We start from the raw sequence: 21,960 nt of genomic DNA, 5'->3' as shown, positions 1-21,960 counted from the left end.
GTTTTTATTGTATATGTTTACCCTAACTTAACTTGGGTTGCTCACATCAAAAAGGGGGAGATTGTTGGAATCCCAAGGTATTTTGATGTGATCAAACAGGCTAAGTTAGGTCCTGCGTTTGTTTAACCCTTGTGTCTAAGTGTGCAGGAGCTTAGGAACACAGGAAGTCGAGCGGAAGACGCGGCTAGCGAGAAGGACGGCACGGGAGAGAGCCGACGGGCTCGGTGCGTCCGAGGGACGAGGTGTCCGCGGAAGAGTACACCGGTGGACGAGAAGAGCGTGCGCGACGCTCGAGGGACGAGAAACCGGGAAGGAAGGCTGCTCGAGGAGAAGGCCGGAACATGGGTTCGGGTGAGCCCTATTTCGGAAGGCCGAGATCACCCAAGCTAATGGAGCCGGAGCGAACAGACCCGGACCGAAACGAGCTAAACCGGAGCAGTGGAACCGGACCACAAAAAGTCAACAAAGTTGACTTAAGAGGTCCGGGCGCTATTGAGGGTCCGGGCGCCCGGAACCCCTCCGGGCGCTCGGAGCTGGATTTTGACCAGGATCGCGTCAAACACGATTTGATCGTTGGGGATATAATTTTATCCCCTCCAGGGCGCCCGGAACTCCTTCCAGGTGCCCTGACCAGTACTATAAATATTGTACTGATCTGCACATTCATAACAACGAACTTGTAATCAATTCCTTCTGTGCTTTCAATTCTGTTCTTTTCATTTGTGCTGTCAACATTGTAAAGAGGCTACTCCGCCCAGAGGAGAATCAGATAGTGCGCTTACATTCCTTGGATTAGCAATCTCCTGATTGCAAATCAAATAAAACTCTGGTGTCTGCTTTTCTTTACTTAGTCTCTTTTACTTATTTATTACAAGTGTTCATTATATAGTTGAAATCCGAGAAAGGTTCGAGTTTTATTTTGTAGGACAATTCACCCCTCCCCTCTTGCCGGTCTTCAAAGGGACCTACAAGAGATTATATATATCAAACTTGTCGAGATTACTATTTTGACTCAACAAATGAGTCAAATTGGATTAGCTCTTCGTGTACCTTGACCTTGAACATTTTGAGTATTCCCAAACAAATGAGACTAAACTATCTTAAACTCAAAGTCTAAGCTATTGTCACTTGGGCCATAAGCGGGCCTATTAGGTACAATATACGTCCAAATTGGATAATATTCACATTGGTAGCATATTGGTAGACTAATATATTTGAAACTTCAAGGTAATATGTGAAAATGATTTGACCTTTTCTCCACCTACCCCACCATTATATTCTATTGATTTATGTATCTAACTCCAAGTTGGACGTGAAGGGAGGGAGACCCAAGAGGGCTCCGCCTCAACCTTTTAGAGGGCCTTCAAAAAAATATTATAAATTGGTTATAGGTTCAAAAATAATAATTTTAATTTTTTTAATCCTAAGTAATCTAATTATTCAAATATACGAAGAGTTTTAAAAAAAATTCAAGTCCATTTTAAATCACAAACTATAAAACAAATATAGGTCCAAAAAAAACAACGGAGACACGTCATGAGGTGGTAATGATGATGTGGTGATGCTAACATGCGGTGAATGAATGATTTCGTAAATTGCCCGGCGGCAATGGAACAGTGCTAGATTCATTTTAATTTGGTAGGTATAAAGGATTGAGTCTTAATTCTATCCCATTAATAGATAATTTTTTTAATCTACGGTTAATTTAAAAATATTGGGCTGATGGATTATTAGTTACAAATACGTTTTGATTTCTCTGATAGTTGATGAGAAGTTTTATAGGATTAACTCGATCATTCTAGAATTAATTAATGTACACGGGATATACGATATCAACTAAAATGAGATCGGGTTTGGGTGGCAAAAGGTTATACACTGATATTGTGTGCCTCACACGATTGATCTCAGTCATTTGTATAGGGAGGGCAGGAATCTCTAGTAAATATTTAATTATCAGATATTGATCTCCAGACTTCTTAATTAATTGACAACGTCCAATGTAATAGCTGTCTGTCTGATGGGACTTTGAAATCGAGTACACTTGAGAATGCGAGAGATTAAGGAAATATTTTATAAAGTTGGGTATTTAGGATTTTTTAAAAAATATTAAATTTTTTATAAATTTATAATGTGTTTTAATTTCTTTAATTACCTTTTCTTTTACAAGTATGTGTATAATTTATTCAAATCTTTATGAAGTCATATTTTTTTAATTGGATTTAAAGTATTTGAATTAATTATTTATAAAAAATAATAATTTATATGCTTTAATATATTTTAAATACTCTATTAAAATAATCACTAAAAAAATAGCTCCTAAACATTGAGAAACAAATATTAATTCAAAGTTCAGGTTGATGATTTTTTAAATTTTTTTTATAAATTTGCTCTACGTCTAAAAAACCAAATGGATTAATTTTAGGATAGATAGTTTGGTTCTATATTTACCCATCAAATAAATCCAAGACAAATTGGCTCGTAATTAGGGGCGTAGCTAGGTGAAGCTTTAGGGGTGCGACCGCACCCCCTGAAATTTGAGGAAAAAAAAATACATTGGGAAGAAAAATTAAAAAAACAATTAATTATAAATTTTTAAATTTTATAGACTTTTATAAAAAAAATCCAATGAAAACCAAACATATTTTTTTCTCTCCCATGATTCCCCCTCCATCTCTCCCATTTTTTTTAATTTTTCTTCAATATTGTATTTTATTTTTTTCCTTAATTTTTCTTATTTTTTTCCTCTCACCGTATTTTCCTTTTTTTTTTCTCCTCTAATCCTCTTCTTATTTTTTTCCTAACCTTAATTTTATCCTCAAAATTTTTCATCTCATGTCGTTGCCACTACCATACACATTATTGTCACCGCACGATATTATTACTAGTGCCACCATTGTTTGCTACCAGTGTCATCGTTGTCGCTACAACAATACTCCACAACAAACATCTTTTGATTGAAGTAAAGTTTTCTTATTTTTTCTTTTTCGTTACAGATATAAGTGTCAAAAAAAAAATATAGTGTCAATTTTTTATATTCATGTTTATTTGTTTACTATCAATTTTATTATTATTTTTGAATGGTTAAAAAAATAATCATTAAATTAAGTGATTATGTATCTAAAATATTATATTAATGATAAATTAGGTGAAATAATAATGTCAAAGTATATAAAAAAAATATGAGATATACTTACTTCAAATAGGGCATCCCCCTTTACTACATCCTCCCTTCTCTCTCTCTTCCACCTAAATTGATTCTTAGACTTTAAGTCATAGATAAGGTCTGAGGATCCATAGATCGTTGTTTCAACTAAAATCAATGGCTAAATTAAAAAATTTTAAATTTAAATTCATTTTTAACTCTTTAAATTTGAAAGTTAGACTTTTGGAGGATAAAAATTGATCTACACTAATATTTAGAATTTTTATAAAATCGTCCCTCCTAATCTAAAATCCTGGCTACGCTATTGCTCGTAACCCGATGGTCTAGTCTAATACACCAAGATTTTGAGCACCGTAAACGTTTGGTAAATATGTTGCTGGAGAATCGAACCTTGACGTCGAGATTCAGTCATCGTGCCATTGACCATCTGATCGTGCCGAAGTTTTTTTCTTTTAAATTAGCACCAAGTATTTTATTAATTTATGTTGACTAATTGTGAGATGATTACTCCCATAAAAAATTTATGAGCGACTATTAAGGTAACTAGAAAGTATTCGTAGTGGGTGATCTATCGTCTTAATATTTTTAGGTCAACTATCTATTAAAAAAATATTTATTAATTTGTCGATGTTAAAATTCAATTCTTAAATATTTAACAAATTGAAAAAGTACCATTGTATCCACCGCAATGGGTGACCCAACACAGAAGTCATGCCCTAGTTTTTATTTTATTCTATTTTTTATTTAGTAGGTATTAGGTATCCAATTCTTCGAAGTCATATCCTAATTTTTTTTGATCTGATATTCAACTATTCAAACTGACTAATCGTGAATACGAATCGAGAAGCACTCATGAAGATTTATTTAGATGATTACCTGATGGAAAAAATTTCCAATTTCTTTGGGTTTTTATTGGAAGATCTAACTCTTGTATCATTTTTTTGAGAGTTGTCGTGCCCTATTTCTTTTTTTAAAGTTATGTCTTAATTATAGTAAAAGATGATTAAGTAAATCTCTTCACTTGTAGATTTAGATAATTTAATAAATTTTACCCTAAACAAATTTATTTTTTATTTATCTAGCAATTCTAGAAACACTACCCCATATACACATTGGATCCTATAGGTCCTATGTCCAAAATATACAAACTTTAGCAATAAATTCACAATTTAAATTTTATTATAAGAAATCATTTAAAAAATAAATAAATGAAATTTAACACTTGAGCCATAGTGAAGCTTATTGAAATCAAATTCATTGTCAAATCCAATACATCAACATTTCCCACTTTGAGAAATATTTTTATCACTCAAAATCCCGGGTGGAATTTGAAAAATTGAAGCGATTTTTTATTTTCCCGGGACAAAAATAAAATTTACACACGAATAAAATTACTTTCGGAGAGAGAAAGTGAGGAGACCAAATTGCTGCATAGCGAGCGAGAGAGAGGAAAGAAAAAGGACGGAGGGGTGAATGAGCCCCCGACGACCAAACCCTTCTCTCTTCTTCGTTACGGATATTCTTCTAAATCCATCGCCATTGCCGTTCTACCTGCATCTCCAGTCTTCTTCCTTCGTCGTTTGGTTCCTCGACCTTCATTTGAGGCGATCGCTTTGGACTGAGGTGCGGGTGCTCGCTTCCCCCTTCATGGTTGTCGTGATATTGTTTATTTTCTTGAATAGATGGCTACAGGAACCTTTTCTTCTTTCTCATGAAACTGATCTGTTTTTTTTTGGTTATCGCCCTTGATCTCGATGTAGAATGAGATTCCCAAGGTTCGGTAGACAATGTGGAATGCCGGTGAGTCACGTTCGTTGGATTTGCTTGGGATTCTGTTGACGGACATTAGGTCCTACTCGAAACATGGTTCTGATCAAGTTAGCTCAACTAATATGCGTTTAAATAAAGTGCTGGATGCTGAAAAGAGGCAGCGCTAACTTGGAAATATGTTTTTGCTTTATTTGGTCAGGCGTTTCTTGAACTAGAATACCACTTGTTTCCTTAGGAGACGCTTGATCTTGATTGCAGTCTTTTTCTTTAGCTTCTTTCTTGTATTAAAAGTTGGTTTTAATTTTTGTTAAAAATATAAATGCATCGATTGATCTCTTTCTGAAAAGCTCATGTTTACTATGTTACATTTTATTTTAGGGTTAAATTTGTTCTTCACCATTTTTTTTAAATTTTCTTATTCTTTTTTTCATATCTTTTTTGGTTAGTGTGGTTGATTGTACGCCAAGAGTAATACATGGTAATCAGCATATGGAGGATATTCATTATATAAATGCTGGTTTTCCTTACACTGTAACAGAAAGTTTTATGGATTTGTTTGAAGGGCTAACATATGCCCAGGCTGATGCTACCTTTGCGGAAGCTTTGCATGAACAGGTAATCTTTAGGATTTTATTCTCTCTTCATGCCTATGAATTTATATGTATAACTGAGTAATGAGTTCCTTAATACTTGCCATAGTGCTTCTACTGACTCTTCTGATTTATAACTATGCATTGCACAATTCTACCTTACAGATAATAAATATATTTGAACCTTTCTTTTTGAGGCCTATGCAACATTCATCTGAACATTTAATCAGCAAGTATGACTGTTTGAGACATAGCTTATTGAACTGTGATTTATAGAAGAATCTGAAATCTCCATTCATCAAATATCTATAAATTTGAATTTGAGAAACTGTATGTGTGGTTTATATTGCAGGGGAATACTTACTGGTCTATGTACATAAATCCATATAAATATGGATTTTCTGGCTCTTCTACTGGCTCCTATTATGACTATAGCCACACTTATGAGGTCAATGACTATACACAAAGATTGGATGAGGCTAGAAGAGCATCGGAGAACTCTGCAGTTTCAAACAACCTCAATTCAGCATGGCCATCTCGATTTGGAAATGAATTTTCTTATGCAAATAGAAATTTTGGATCCGAGGAACGTAAGTAATTACTTCCGTATTACTTTCCTTCATATACTAAGTGCTTTGATGAAAAAAATGTTAAAGCCAAACATATGAATGATGTAATGGCTAATTGAGGTTATAACTTTATATACCATGTAAACCAAGAGAGGTTCTTATCTCCATTTTAGCAATGAAAGCAGCCAATATACTCAACACATTGAGCTACCATTTTTCGATGCTTAAACTTGAGGAAATTATCTAGTTGAGTTATGTATTATCTTGCAAGCAAAGGATATATTCTTATCACAAGCGATCCCAATTAGGCTTAGGTCATGACAGGAACACATGAAAGCAGAGTAGCACTCCTAGAGAGAAAAGACAGAAATTACATGAAAGTAAGTAGAGGGAGACATGAGTATCAAACTCATGATTGTGGTACCTACCATGTCTTTGAATTTGATAAGATTTAAAGATAAACTAGGAGGTTAGGAGCTCAATGGCTCAATCAATGGGAAGAGGAGCAATCTTGTAATTTTTCCCTTCCCAACTTTTGGAGATTGCATAAATTTCCATTTGCATGAAATTTTGATTTAATTTGTTATTTGTTAGACTGAATAGTTGTTTAGTTTTTTTTTTTAATCTTTGAGGAGCTTCATTCTCTAGATTTGGTTGAAGCCATAATAAGATCTTACAATCTACAACTTCTGCTACTTTCCAGTTGTCTTGCCAGGTGATCTTACTTGTCATTCCTCCTTTGACTTGATATGCATCTTCAAATTGGCATTTCCAGCCTCCTTGGTTAGCTACCCTCACGTCAACACCTTGATGTCATTATGCACCTACTTTGCTGCCTTCACAAGTAATGTCATACTCTAGCACTAGCCTGTGGCCTCATGGTTCTTAACATCAATGGATTCTCCAAGTTCGGTAATCCCTTAGGTCCTTTAACCGTATTGACAATGAGTTCCATTGTTTTAATACCTCCTCCATTGACTCCTGGCTCATCACCCAAGACAAAGAGGTCTATGACATTGCATGGGATGGTGTTGATGTCTTCGCATCTGTGGTAAGTCTTCAATCTCCACGACAAAGATCTGTCTCTATCTTCACCTTTGTGATTCACCAACATTTCAATGGCTACACTTCTCTATTTGGGCCAGGATTTTTCCCCTTCCTCAAGCTAAGCCCAGGGTCTGTTTCCCCCTCCAAACAAGGCCCAAATAAGGCTCATATCAAATCCCCCAAAAATAGAGCGATGCATTTCCAAAAAGGGAAATAAGATAACTAAAAACTGTGTATTTTTATTTTTTTAAAAATAAGACGACATTCTTCAGTCTTCATTATTTTTGACCGAAGTCTTCCTTTTTTACTTTTTACCTCAGGTTATACTATGGCTAAGTTTTTTATTTTAATTTCTCCTTCCAGTTTTTTTCCTCCTAATGCTATATATCACTATCTACGTGATTTAAGATAAGGCTAGGCATTGTCCATTTCTTTTAATAGTTCTTTTCTCTTGAAGTCAATGACATGTTTCAGTTTATATCTCCTTTCACTCCTTCCTAGTGAAATAATTGGAAATAGAGTCCTCATTTGGCATTTCTCAAGTAGATGTTCACATCTCTCTTACTTTGAAGTGGAGGATAGATTCTACTTCTTACCCACGTACACAGTCTTCATTTGGCATATCTTCTCTCTCAGAGTAAATTCTAATTTTACTTTCCTCTAGATCACTTTTATTAATCTCTTGATCACTTGCAATCTCAAACATAAATTAGTCATTATGACTCTTCCACTATCATATTTATCCTTGCTTGAGTGGCTGCTAAATTATTATCAGCCTTAACTCAAGCATCGCCTTGTGTAGGTCAGATTCTTGGTCTCTCTCCACTATAACTCATTGGCAAAAAGTAGATATTGAAATCATGATATCTCTTTTTTGTGATCTCTCATAATTCCTCGCTTTGTTTGTTTTGTAGAAAATATTTTATAGGAAATGCTTTCCCTGGTTTTCTAGTGTTTGGTGCCATGGAACATTGTAGTCAACGATTTGGTCAATGAAAAATGTAGGCATTTTATTTTAGGGAAAAAGTCTTCCTTTGAATTAGAGCGAAACTTATTTTCCCACCCATTTGCAAACTTTCACTCTATTTGTCAACCCTTCTCTACCCTCCACTTCTTCCCTCATCTAAGTAGATCGATTGATCGATCTAGATAAGGCAGATCGACTAGGCTAGGCGGAGTAAGCAGGTTGATCAAGCAGAGAGTTTCAATCACATCTAGGTATTTGGTCTCTCTGATTGGACTTGATGAACCAAGTGTCTTAGGCGGGAAGGGTAGTCTAGGCAAGCTAAGCAGGTTCGTTAGACTCTAATTAGAATCAATGGGTTGGTAAGCTAAGTTAGTTGGTGGGCAGGGTGGGTTGGTAGGTTTAGATTCGCAAGTTAGCAGGGTGGCCTAGGCTGGCGAATTGTGTCGGGCGGGTTGGTCTAATGGTTGGTTGGGTTGGTCTAGTATGGCAAGATGGGCCATGTGATCCAAGTGGGTTTGACTAGGCTAGGTATGTTGGTATGGTCTGGATAGAGAACACTTTTCAAATAGGCCATTGTTTAATTGGGCCAAACATCGGAAACTTATTTCCCATGAAAATGTTTTTCACAAATTAGTTTTAGTTAAGGAAGAAGACTAAAGATTAGGTTGACTCAGCCAAAGTCAATTTGATGATGGTCTTCAATTTTAGTCATAGTGTCACATCATCAACTATCCCAACCGTCACACTAAGATTTCCTCTTTAGTATTTTTGTCAAATATCTTAATTGATCTTATTTGTTTATCGGATTTCTATTTTGTATAATGAAATGAACATCACTATCTTGCCTCCATCTTGACAAAAGAGTAATATACCTGAAATTATAGTTGTATGTGATTCAACAATTTAGTCCCTTATCAAATATTTAGTCATTAGGTATTATACTAGAATCTTTCTTTTTAATGATGCCAACGCTATATTTTTATTTTCTTTCCGAACTTTTTTTTGTTGCTGGAAATTAATATTTTTTCCTTTGTTTATTTTCAGGTGTTCAAGTACAACAAAATGGAATTGGTTCTCAGGTGCAAAGTGCTTCCACATGCATCCACTAAAATTGTCAACAATTGATTAATACAAAATACAGTCACATAATTAGTTATTATTTTTTCAAGTATCTCTGCTCCTGTATGTTCTCCTGAATGCTTGTTGTATAACTACATAAACAGATTGATCAGAAATATAAGCTGTTGAAATAAATTCGATGAACATTAAATACTTTATGGCTCCTTTATGCATTTTCGTGCTTGTAGCGCTACTTTTTCAATATTAGATTTTTGGTTGTATCTTATCTTTCTTAACCAAAGAAAAATTTAATTGTCTTATCGTTCTTCGACTTGATCTTTGTTGGAATATAGTTACAGGAAAATCCTAATTTGTTGCCAAATTTGCATGGAACTCCTTGTAGTCTCGTTTGCTTTAACTTGTCGAGGGTTAATGTACATAGATGGCTCTGATGCATTGGGCATGAATTCCATTGAAAAAACAAGTATTGTAAACTTGCTCCTCTCATTTACACTGAAATAATAAGCTGAAAGAATGTGGCAATGAAGAATGGAAGATGTATTTAATTTGGAATAGATTGGTTTTGATAAATAAAAGAGGACAATGCGATACTTCTCAATAGAACTAGTTGAATTTATCCTCAATATCTCATCTGACAATAATGATATGTTAATGCCAATTTAGTTATAAGAGGAATGACATGTTAAAATCATGAAAAGCTACTAAAATTTGTTGGTTAGGTAAGTGCTATTGGGGTTGCCTTTCAGATATCAGTTAAAAGATGATGTATCATCGCCCTGCTACTTAACACTCAGTACTAAAAAATTAAGTATTACAGGATGGTGAGATTTAATTTTGTTATCTTGTATATCTGAATTATTTCTCTTTGACCATATATTGTAAAGTTGCTAACCATTTTCATGATCCAAAATTGCACTGTGTAACAGAATTACCAGATGTTTTTTGACTAAATTTTTTATTATTGTCTTTTTTTTAATCTCCTACATTCAACTACCATATTGATTAGAAGATCGCTTGATTAGATGCACTGTTTTAGTTTTATGAAAAATGATTTTTATTTAATGATGCAGATACTAGTACCATCTAAGGATGCCTTTTTAGCCCCATCATTTTTTGATGCTAAACTAATCTCTCGTCATGTCTCTTACTGGTTGTAATTAGGCCATCTTTAGGTATATGAGCTTCCGATCCAGTTGATACAGTGTTTGGTGTACTTGTTACAGCTGTTAGTCATCAAAGTTTGTAAACTTCATATGAGAATGCATTCTTTCTACAATCCGTTCAGATCCTCACATAGTGTAGTCACAATTCTTGAGATAGACACAGTGGTATGCTTAGAAGAATAAATGGTGAATCTGGCAATACCCAAAAATTATAAGCGCACTGTGTATAAATTGATTCCCTATTCTAATGAGAGTACTTGGCTGACCAAATAAATTGATTTGGTTTTCTATACTTTCTCTAGTACAAAGTTTTGTTTGCTCCCAGAAATCTCTGTTACCTTTTCTTCCCGGCATCAAGTTTATTTCTTGATCCATTTCATTAGTATTTCCTTGTCTATATCTGTTCCATTCTTATTGCCTCTGAAGAATTAGTTAATACACAATCTGAATTTGACTTTGCATTTCTTCACATTATGTTTGTGTATCAATATTCTGGTCGATGCAAATTATTCACTTGTCAGCATTGCTTTTTGCATCTTAGGTTACTTATTTTTTCTCTTAATTTGTGATAGGTTTTTTGGCAAGACAATGTTGACCCTGATAATATGACATATGAGGTTTGTATTTAATTTCTTACATCCCTTGATGATTTTGTCTTCTGGAATCTAAATAGTAGTTGGCGCACATGCTCCATTTTTATTATCTTTGAAGATTCTGTGTGAATGTTATTCAGTGAAATAAAATTTGAATGTGAAAGATTAATGTTTGTTTCTATTTTTGACTCCTGGACAAGGTAATCTCCATCTGTATGTTATTTGTTCATATTTTTTTACCCTGTTATAAATTTAGAATAAAAACATGCAATTTAATCCAAGGCATCTATATGTTGAAGCAACTCTGTTTCAAAATACTTGATGGGATCAATTGCTTCTACCTAGCTTATGTCTCATCTAAAATAGACAGTCATTAAATTAATTGGATAAAATAGAGCCGCTGCAGATGCTTAAATTTTTCATAAACACGCTAGATGTCCTAATATTTTGTTATACTTTGAATTAGTATTCATTATAAGGTGTATCACCAATTGTCAATAAAATGAGAAGATTGATTGTGATGGTATGAGATTGATTGTGATTGCCTATGAGGTCTTCTACTCGATCCTAGCTTTGTGCTTGCACTGAAATTCAACCTATCGACTAGAGATTGACCTTCTGGATAATGGATACCATCCAACACTCCTGTGTAAGATAACCATGAGATGTACATCAGCCAAATATTCTAAAGATGAATCTGTCGGTCCCCACGAGCAGGAGAGGATGGAATATTTCTACTTCTTGTCAAGCAGAGGAAGCTGGTTCGAGGCTGTGTGGATAAATTATTTAGCTGGTGATCAAATATGTTCCAATGGCTTACACTTGGACCAACTTCTGCATTCTTTGAATGACCTCCACACCTCTTATGTAGTCCCCAGAATACCCATACTTCTAAGCATCCTCCTATTCAACTTTATATACATCCCCTTGGTTTTGAAATAGGCTTTGATTTTCTCTTGATGGTTCTTTGTAAAGTGGAAAAAGAAACTAAAACTAAGACTAAATTTCCACATTGGCACAATATTCTGGTATGTGAAAAAAATATCATGGATCTGATTCTTATTTAACGCCAGCAGCAAACTTATCATGTTGCAATCTTACAATTTACTTATTGCAATTTTGCCTCTTATTCAGGAATTGCTGGAGTTGGGTGAGGCAATTGGAACACAAAGCCGAGGTCTCACTCAAGAACAAATTGCTTCGCTTCCTGTCACGAAGTATAAAAGTAGATTATTTTCTAGAAAGAAAGCACGAGAGAGGTAAGTACTGTTTATTCAAGTTCCCATAATAAATATTGTGTCTTCTATCAATTTATCATCATTAAATTAAATATGCTGAACTTTTTTTCTTCAGTTTAGTCTGTTGATTTTGGCCTGAAGCGACAGTGTAAACTTATGATAATGAATGGCAATATGACATTGGAAATGTTTTTCTTAGTCTCTGGCAACTAATTAAGCAAGGTTATACCATTTCACTCTAGGCTATTCACCACGTATATTGGTTGGGTTACGAATGCATGCCATAATTGAAAATTTTTAAAGGTTTTAGTATGCCAGTTCTTTGATTACAGGAGTCCTACATGTGCGTCCTGTGTTTGTGTATATATTAATTTGTATATGCATCTTATCGGTCATATGAATTATCTGCCTACGTATCTAACTTGTGTTGTATCAGATGTGTTGTATGCCAGATGAAATACAAGAGAGGTGATCGACAAACAACACTTCCATGCAAGCATGCTTACCATTCTGCCTGTGTGACAAAATGGCTTCGTATAAACAAGGTCAGTACGCACGCGAGAAAGCTCCTCTTCAACGAATACTTTGTTCCCCCACTGCTCTCTGATTAATTTTCTGTGAGACAGGCATGCCCAATTTGCTTTGTCGAGGTATCTATCGAGGAAGAACTGAATAACCAAGAATTTATGCCTAGCGGAATACACGGAAGTGGTTAGCGATTCTGTTGCATAAGCTGCTCCTTTTTGACACCCGGATCTCCCCAGGAGTTGAATCAAACAAAACAAGACTGATTCCATGGTTGTCTTTAGCTTGTATGAAACAAACTCTGCTGTTGTAGATTCTCAATAGGATAATTGTTAGAATGATCAGATCAGGATTCCTTGTTTGTTATTTGGAGTATGAACCGATAAGTACTACAAATGCGTTTCATGGAACTACGTGCTACCTCTACCAGCAATATATACACAAGTTAGGACATCAGTTGGCATTTACAGTAATGGATATTGCTTATGGTGTGTTTGATCTTAGTTATGTGTAATCACATAATTATGATTATGAGAAATAAAATATAATCAAATGTTATTTTATTTAATTTAGATAATTTGTTTGAAAATTTTAATGAATAATTTATTTAATATTTTATTAATTAATCCTCAGTTACAAAATTAACTATAAATATTATTATTATTATTTTTTAAATTTTATTCAGAAATATTATTTAAATTAAATAGTATTTTGTTTCAACTTTCCATGGGGATTGCTTAAGGAGTTAACTGGAAATTAGCGTGTAGAATTCTAAGAGTCAACAGTTGCTCAGGAATTTTAAAGGACTTCAAATTGCCTCGCGTAGTATGAATACATTACTAATTAGGATGATTGCAGATCGGATGAGTTTGATTATTAGAATAAAAAATTATTTAGTTCTACTAGATCAGTTAATATATTCAATCATATATCCAGTGATTCTTATGTATTATTTGAATATCTGATTTTATATTCAATGAAATATAAATATAAATATAATAAAAAAATAAAATATTTTAAAATGATAATAACTATTTCTTATTATATGTTGTAGCAGTTAATCGATAGTAGCCGCTACAATATGTAACAGCTTATTGACAGTAACTACTATAATATGTAACAACTTATCGATAATAGTTGTTACAAATAGGAGTAATCGTGAATCGGATTAATTCACTTATTGAGATAAAAATTTATCCGACTCTACTAGATCAGATTGTAATATCAAAATTCCACATCCAACCCTATATCTAATAGATTTTTTTTTTTGGTTCAGTTTAAATCAGTATAAATGAATTGATACGCTCACCCTACTAATTACTAGTGAGAATTGAGAATTGAGAATTGTAAGTCAATCGTTGCTTCGGAATTTATACGGCCCATTTTAGCCCACTTTCTCACAAAATCACTCCCCATTTAGAGCCCGTTTTCTTCTTTCCAAAATTAGGCCCATTATTTTTCGGTCTACTATATATTCGCTTACTGTCTAGGGTTTCCACCTTCTCATCGATCAGAAGGAGCCGCAGAGTAAAGATGGTATCTTTCTTCCCATTTGTTAGGTTTTCTCCTCCAGGGAATCGTTTTACGTTTCGTCTTGGCTCTAATCCTTGTTACACTTCTGGCATTTGCAGCCGTCCCACAAGACGTTCAAGATCAAGCAGAAGCTGGCGAAGAAGATGCGCCAGAATCGCCCCATCCCCCACTGGATCCGCTTGAGGACCGGAAATACCATCAGGTTCCTTATTTTCCATCTCTTCTCCTTAGTTTGATTGCCCCTCTTCATTTCTTTGGGTTTCGAGTTGCTCAGGCTTTTTTATTTTAATGTTTCCTTGCTAGGTATAACGCGAAGCGCAGGCACTGGCGCCGCACAAAGCTAGGGTTTTGAGGACGCTCTATTTCCTTTTTCACCTTTAAGAAACATTTATGTTTCCTTTTCTTCTCAATTATTCTTGGCATTGCTCTAGTACTGTATCTCGTTCCGAGTTCATTAGCTGAATTTTGGTCCTCAGTGATCAATATGGATATTTGCGTGCTTAATTAGTTGAATTTTCTTACGTACGGGAATGTTGTTGAATCATATAGTTAATTTATTAATTTAAAAAGTTCAGTAGTTTGGGAGCCTTCCGCATTCTATTATTCACTCGATATTTTACATGAATTCTTTCTTACTATGGGATTTAGTTTGACTATAAATGCACGATTAGAAATCTTTAATCAAAGGGTTAAATTGTGCAGCATTGTTGAATGAAGTTTAAAGTAGAATAATATGCTGTCTTGTTCAGTTCTTTAGTTCAATTGCTCTAGTTAGAAAAAGTGTGTTATCTTGTTTGGTAGTTCATTTAACAACCTATTATTATTGTGTTGCTTAGTAATGCAGTATAGTCTATTTTTCTTGTCAAGTTAGTTGATGGGGAACCAAGTTTGATAGATAGATGTTCGGATGTATTAGATGCGCAATTTTGACTTTGAAGTGGTGTTTTGATTATAGTTTAGCTATGACTAGTAAAATTCTTGTCTTTTCATAGCAAGGTCTTAAATCCTATTTTACCTTTATTCTCAATTGTGCCAATCTACACTGGCTGATGCCACATAAAAAGCTTTGAAACCCCAATGCGTGAGTGAATAAGTCCTTTGTAGTTTTATCTTCCTCACTAATCTTCCGTCTTGGTTGTGTGCTCTGCCTGAGCCTTTTGCCTTGGTTGTGAGCTCTGTCATAACCTTTCACCTTCTTTATGAACTGGGAGCTTCTTACATGACCATTTACCCACTTAAGTGGTTGCTATGACACACTTCCAACCTATTAGCTTCTTCAGCAACCTTAACTTTTCTAGTAAGGTTCCTCTTTTTCTTCTTTTACCTCCTTGTAGCCACCGACATAAAATGGAACGGCATGATACTAAAACTGTACCGCTCTGGTTAGGAACCAAACTCCTTAGCAAATTTAGATTTTAAACCATTATGACTTCCCAATTTCGGCAAGAGTAAACTAAGGATATCTATAAGTGGTAAACTAAACAAAACTTGGAGTGAGACTATTGATTGTGGTTATGGGTGGATTATTAGTTGTGGAAACAATCTCTTGCAATCTTTCGTAAGGTTGTGTATAATAAATACAATGGGTGATTCTTCTCCTAGACTTTGCATTAGCAGAAGCTTCATTCATGGTAGGAAATGCTTTTTGTTTCAGCAATAAATAGTCTAGATGTTGTGCTATGTTTTAGATTGTGATTTTATCTAATGGAATGATGTGTAACATTAATATAACTGCCTTGTTTTTGCGCATAAGATTATGATAGATGTATAGCTAGCTTGGTGCTCAATTTTATTTTTGCCACCTAAGATACCATGATTTTTTCTCAAATTTATTTATATTAAATTATACAATAAACTACGTCGATAATATTTTTGGATCTCCATAAAAAAAAATGCATCTGGATCTTTTTAACAAAAAGGCTTTGCTAAAGTTATTCATTTTGAATTTATAAAATTGTTCAAAATTATTTATTTTAAATTTAATAAAGTTTTGTTCTTGATCAAACGTCATCAATATATAAATATTAATATTTCAATAAGCACCTAGTTATTATTAATATTATTTAATATTTGGCAATGCGCAGCACCTTGGGAAGAAGTCACGGTTCTGTGTGTCAAATCGATGGCTGAGATTTAAAGCAAAGTCGAAGTCAAACAACAGTAGTTGTTCAATTCATCTAGTTAAATTTTAAAAAGGAAAATGATATTCGCCGGGACATATTACTGTAAAAATTTTTTGTGACCTTGTTGGCAGTTTACATGGCCAACTCCACCTCACTCCTCTCTCTCGGCTTCGCGAATGAAGTCCTTTCGTGTCAAAATGTTTGATTTTTCCGCGTGCTCTATCTCTCTGAGCCTCTTTCCCTGTGCAAAACGGTAACTTTTTCTTCCCCCTCGCAAAACAACAACTTCTCCCTCTCTTGCTGTTCTCTTTTCTCCCTCTGTTACTGTCCTCATATCTCCACTGTAGTTCTTGGATCTCCCTCCTTTGTCGTTTTCTCTTCTCACTTCCTTGCCAAAATCCTCCTCCCAGTGAAATTAATCGAGTGCCCTAACTTCTTCAAAAGTATCGTAGTGTCTTCTCCTTCCGTTCTCTTCCTCCTCCCAGCGAGCCTCGTCTTCCTCCTCCCAACGTTCTCGAAGAGAGGAGCATTCTCCCTCACCATTCTCCCTTAGCGAGGCTCGGCTCTATCAACATTTTCAAGGATTCGAAGAAGCACATCAAATTATAGTAGCAAGGAGCAATGACTTTGAGTACTCTTTGAGGTAATTAGCTTCTTCTTCTACATCTTTCCTTTCTTCAATTCGTGGTAACCCAATCCTAACTCATCCACACCTCCTTTTTCTTCTTCGGTTCAATGTCTGCTTCTAGTCCAATTTCGTGCAGACATATTGTTCACTTTTTAGGATTCATTCTCTATTTCTTTTTTAGTTTATGTTATTAACTTTTCTCTTAATAAATGTAGATGAAGAAAGTATCATGGAAGATGGAAAAATTGATTTGAATGAGATGAAGGATAACACCGACCATGTGGATCAAGACCCATCTCCATCTACTGTCGAAGAAGTCAAGCTACCTGAGGTTAGAATGATATTTTCCTCTGAAGAAGAAGTTCATACTTTTTATAATTCCTATGCTACCAATGTTGGTTTCGGTATTTCGAAATTAGGTGGTAGGAATGGAGATGATGTAAAACAAAAATATTTTTCTATTGGATGTGCCAAAAATCGTAAGAAAGTATCTCAAGCTAAAAATGTTTTACACCCTCGATCTTCTAGTAAGACAAATTGCAAAGCTAAAATTAATGTAGCTGTTCGAAATGATGGGAACTTTGTGATAACTAGTGTAGACATTGAGCATAATCATATCTTGAGCTTTAGAAAGTCACGACATTTTAGATATAATAAAGTATTGAATTTAGCTACAAAGGGAAAATTAGAATTAAATGATCAAGTTGGAATAACTTTAAGCAAAAGTTTTCACTCTTGTGTAGTTGAGGCTGGAGGTTATGAGAATTTATCATTTGATGAGAAAAAATGTAGAAATTATATTTCAGAAGCTAGAAGGTTGAGGTTAGGGGAAGGAGATGCTGAAGCTTTGAGTAATTATTTTTGCCGCATGCAAAGTAGGAACCCAAACTTTTTTTATGTGCTGGATTTAGATGGTGAATCTCAAATAAAAAATATTTTTTGGGCCTATGTAAGATATAGGGATGCATATGATTATTTTTGTGATGTCGTGTCTTTTGATATAACCTATTTGACTAATAGTTATGACATGTCTTTTGTTTTATTTGTTGGGGTGAATTATCATGGACAATCTATCTTGTTGGGATGTGGATTAATATCAAGTGAAGACTCAGCAACATTCACATGGTTGTTCAACTCGTGGTTGACATGTATGCATGGATGTGCTCCAAAGGCTATAATCACAGACCAATGTCGTGCCATGACAATCACAATTGAAGAGGTATTTCCGAATTTTCATCATCGTCTATGTCTTTGGCATATTATGAAAAAATTGCCAGTGAAGTTAGGCGATCATGTTTAGTACAAAATGATAAAGAAACAATTGAAGACCATTGTTTATAACTGGCTTATAGTTGATGAGTGTGATGCGAACTGGTTAAAAATGATTGATAGTTCAAGTTGGAGAACAATGATTGATTGAAATCTTTGTATGAGGAACGAAATAGATGGATACCTGTGTATGTTAAAGATCACTTTTGTGTTGGTATGTCTACAACTCAAAGAAGTGAAAGTATGAATGCATTTTTTGATGACTATGTTCATTCTAAAACATTTTTGAAGCAATTTGTTGAGCAGTATGATAGTACATTGAAGAAGAATATTGAGCATGCCAGTTATTCTTGGTTATTCTATTGAAAGACAATTCCAAAATGTCTACATTAACAATATATTTAAGTTGTTCCAAGATGAAATAAGAGGGTTGATGTTTTGCGATGCCTCTTTGTTGAGGGAAGAAGGGACAACTTTAATATTTGAAGTAGTAGAAAATATGTTGGGATAGAATGGACAACCTGGAAGAGAAGTTTTCTTTAGCGTACATTATATCGAGTTAGATTGCCAATTGAAGTGTGTGCGTCGTCTGTTTGAGTTTCGGGAAATTTTATGTAGGCATATGATCAAAGTGTTGATGAGAATGAAGGTTATTGAGGTTCTAATGAGTTATATTATGGACCGATGACGCAAAAATATTAAGCGTGTGTATCAAAGCATCAGTAACATATATGATGATTATGGTTGTTGTGGAAAAGACTTCGGTATAATACTCTCATCCCATTGATGCAAGAGGTTCAACAATTTGGAGCCGAAAGTGACAACATTTGTTATGTTTTGGTGGAAATCATGAAAGACACTAAGGAAAAACTTATTATTGCTATGGAAAATGGGCAATCAAGGGCTGAACAACTTGAAGAAGCATCTACATCCAGGGTAAAAGTGATACACTCTCCATTGAAAGTAAGAACCAAAGGTCGTCCACCCACAAAGAGGAAACAATCTAAGGTTGAACAAATTGTGAAGAAATCATTTGCAAAGGCCCGAAAGAAGGTATGTGATGTTACTATTTTGTACAAGTATATTCATGTGGTTTTAGCTAGTTTAAAGTTTGTTTATAATCTATCTTGCAGCTATGAGTACTGGTTTTTGGCTGACGATGGAATGAAGATTCAGGTTAATTAATGAAAATGCTTGATATCATTGTCTTTCTGAATTACAATTAAGGAAACAATTTTATTGGCTTTGCCTTTGTTTTCCATTTCCACGCCATCGGGCAGAGATTGCAAGTATAATTTTATAAGGCGTTGTTTTCCATTTCCACGCAATTGGTGGTTTATTCCCGTGCAACTTTATAGTATATATATTGAAGTAGTGTAAGTATGTTGCGATCCAAGTTTCCTTTGTCTAAATCGTTCCTTTTAACATCTTCTTTTGTTTTATTTATCATTTTTATTGGAGCAGATCATGCCTTCTCTACAGACTTTTGGAAGAACATGGATCCCTTTTTACCTCTGTTACATTGGACGATTTATCTGAAGTTGCGGCTTCTGAAGTTGCTGGTTTGGAAGAATATGGAATTTTGTTAAGTTGTTGGTTCTAAAGTTGAAATGGACTTTTGGAAGAACATGGAATCGCTATTAGCACTGTTAAATTGTTATTAACACTGTTATTCTACTTGTAATGAAATTGTTTCTCTTTTTGGCTTAGTTTTTCTTTTTGATGTTTGAATTTGTATCCTATATTAGTTGGGAGTCTTGTAGATTTGTGAATCGAGAATCAATTGTTGATGTACTGTTGAATTTGTATCCAGGCTATCAAATTGGACTTGATTTTTCAAAGTACTATGAAATTTATTTCATGTTATTGGTGCAATCTGTTGTTTCTATGTTGTTGATTTAACATTGTTAACGTTCCTCTATATTATTTCCAACTCGATTTTAGTCTATTGGTGTTATGTTAATGATTTTGTAGTTTGGTTCCATATTGTTGATGTATATCATATATCGTGTTCTTGTGTGATTTTTTATTGGTGTTGTCATCTTATTGGCTATGTATTCATGGGGACCTTCTTCAGTAAACAATCGCTCAGTAGAAGTTTGGTTGACCATTTCAAGTTATAGACAGATTGTTGTAAATATTCAGATGGTATCAGCAAAACCACCTTAATGTAGAAACTTCATGTCATAGTTTACTGTGCCCAATTTCAAGTTATAACCTGATATTTATATGTTTATTGAATTCAGAAATCATGATTGCGATGGTTCATATCTATAATTGCATTTGTGTAACTTTCTTCTCTCATTTTTTTTGTTGCTTGAAAACAAATGCTAAAATCGATCTAGTTCTTCCTCGAAAACGACAAATCATAATTGCAATTTTTTGTTGCTTGAAAATAACTTATAAAATCGATCCAGTTCTTCCTTGAAAACGATAAATCACAAATGCAATTGATGAAAAAAAAAAGAAAACATGCTGATGTTGCAAGCTATGGCTCGTGAATGACCGTTTGTAAAACCTTCTCAATTCAAAAACAGGTCTGTTGTGAGTTTTTATTTTATTATTTTACAAATATATATAGAACTCAACATTACTTATCCTAAGAACTCAACATTTCAATTAAACATTTGAATTAAACAATATTTCTATTTGAACACTGCAATTAAACATTTCAATTAAATATTCATAAATTTATATTCGAATGGTGTTTAACCATATAAACTAACAAACCAAGTTTACGTCCAGAATTACAAACATTTAGTCATTTACATTAGAACACCAACATTACTTAACACTAACTAACTAGATGAACTGACAACACAATCAGAATTATGGCTAAGAGAATCAAGTTCACCATCACTGATATCCAAATAAATTTTGGTACATTGATTATTCTTGAATTATGTCCATGAGGAACATTCTGTTCACTTTTAATTTTGCTAGATGAACTAGTATCGAGCGTTATCCATTTTTGCCATCCATGTTGTCCACATCTGTAAAATTATCTTTCAGGATTCTTGGTTGATCTAGAAACACAAACCATTGTTCTTTGTCCGCAGTCCTTATATGTTACATCTTGAAATCTCGTATTGTTAATGCTGCTATAACTTGATGATGCCATGAAATAACAATCTAATAATCAAATTTTTATTACTTAGATTAATAAAAATTTATGTCATTATTCACAAAAATAAATCTATAAAAGGGCAAATCAATAATGCCTTTCATGTTCTTGTGCAAAAGGAATTAAATATGAAAAATAATGAAGTCTATATGAAACATGAAACATGTAACATACAATGTGATTTTTTACTACTGTAGCAGCAGAAGAATCAATAGACTTATCATGTATTGTTTCTGATTTCTTCCTAGGAATCAAGCATGTAATACATAAAAGATGAAGAGAGATTTGAAAAGAAAAAGTGAATTCTCCATGCCTATACGAATAAATAGGGAAATGACATGAGATTAAACATGACACAAGCTATGATTTTAGAATATCATGCTAGATGATGAGACAAGCTCTATGAAAAAACATGAACTAGAAGCAGAAACCATTAGCTATGCGAGTGAAAGTTTCCTTCCATACATTTCATGTGCTAAGCCTATCCTCTTTCCAGTAGTGTATCTCTTGTAATTGTAATGAAGATATAGCATATTTACAAGACTAAGAAAGAAAATACTACTTAGACTAGTAAAGAG

General features: G+C 34.1%; 2 protein-coding genes across 3 annotated transcripts; both read left to right on the top strand.

Moving 5' to 3' along the window:
* Window positions 1–4,568: 4,568 nt before the first annotated feature.
* On the top strand, window positions 4,569–13,178 carry LOC122015052 (E3 ubiquitin-protein ligase BIG BROTHER-like). 2 transcript variants are annotated; one of them, XM_042571699.1, is made up of 9 exons: window positions 4,569–4,786; window positions 4,924–4,963; window positions 5,380–5,548; window positions 5,876–6,113; window positions 9,151–9,185; window positions 10,922–10,966; window positions 12,077–12,201; window positions 12,617–12,725; window positions 12,807–13,178. In XM_042571699.1, exons 3-9 carry the CDS (start codon window positions 5,423–5,425, stop codon window positions 12,894–12,896), a joined length of 768 nt encoding a protein of 255 aa, XP_042427633.1. In that variant the 5' UTR covers window positions 4,569–4,786; window positions 4,924–4,963; window positions 5,380–5,422; the 3' UTR covers window positions 12,897–13,178. The 2 variants fall into 2 exon arrangements, with proteins under 2 accessions (XP_042427633.1, XP_042427632.1); XM_042571698.1 differs by lacking the exon at window positions 4,924–4,963.
* Window positions 13,179–14,199: 1,021 nt separating this feature from the next.
* Window positions 14,200–14,826, top strand: LOC122016134 (60S ribosomal protein L39-like). The gene is made up of 3 exons (XM_042573343.1): window positions 14,200–14,241; window positions 14,337–14,440; window positions 14,542–14,826. The coding sequence occupies exons 1-3, from the start codon at window positions 14,239–14,241 to the stop codon at window positions 14,588–14,590; spliced, it is 156 nt and encodes a 51-aa protein (XP_042429277.1). The 5' UTR covers window positions 14,200–14,238; the 3' UTR covers window positions 14,591–14,826.
* Window positions 14,827–21,960: the final 7,134 nt, after the last annotated feature.

Source organism: Zingiber officinale, chromosome 8B, assembly GCF_018446385.1.
Source record: "Zingiber officinale cultivar Zhangliang chromosome 8B, Zo_v1.1, whole genome shotgun sequence".
Lineage (NCBI taxonomy): Eukaryota > Viridiplantae > Streptophyta > Magnoliopsida > Zingiberales > Zingiberaceae > Zingiber > Zingiber officinale.
The sequence above is the reverse complement of the archived record's forward strand: the minus strand, read 5'-3'. Positions and strand labels throughout refer to the sequence as shown.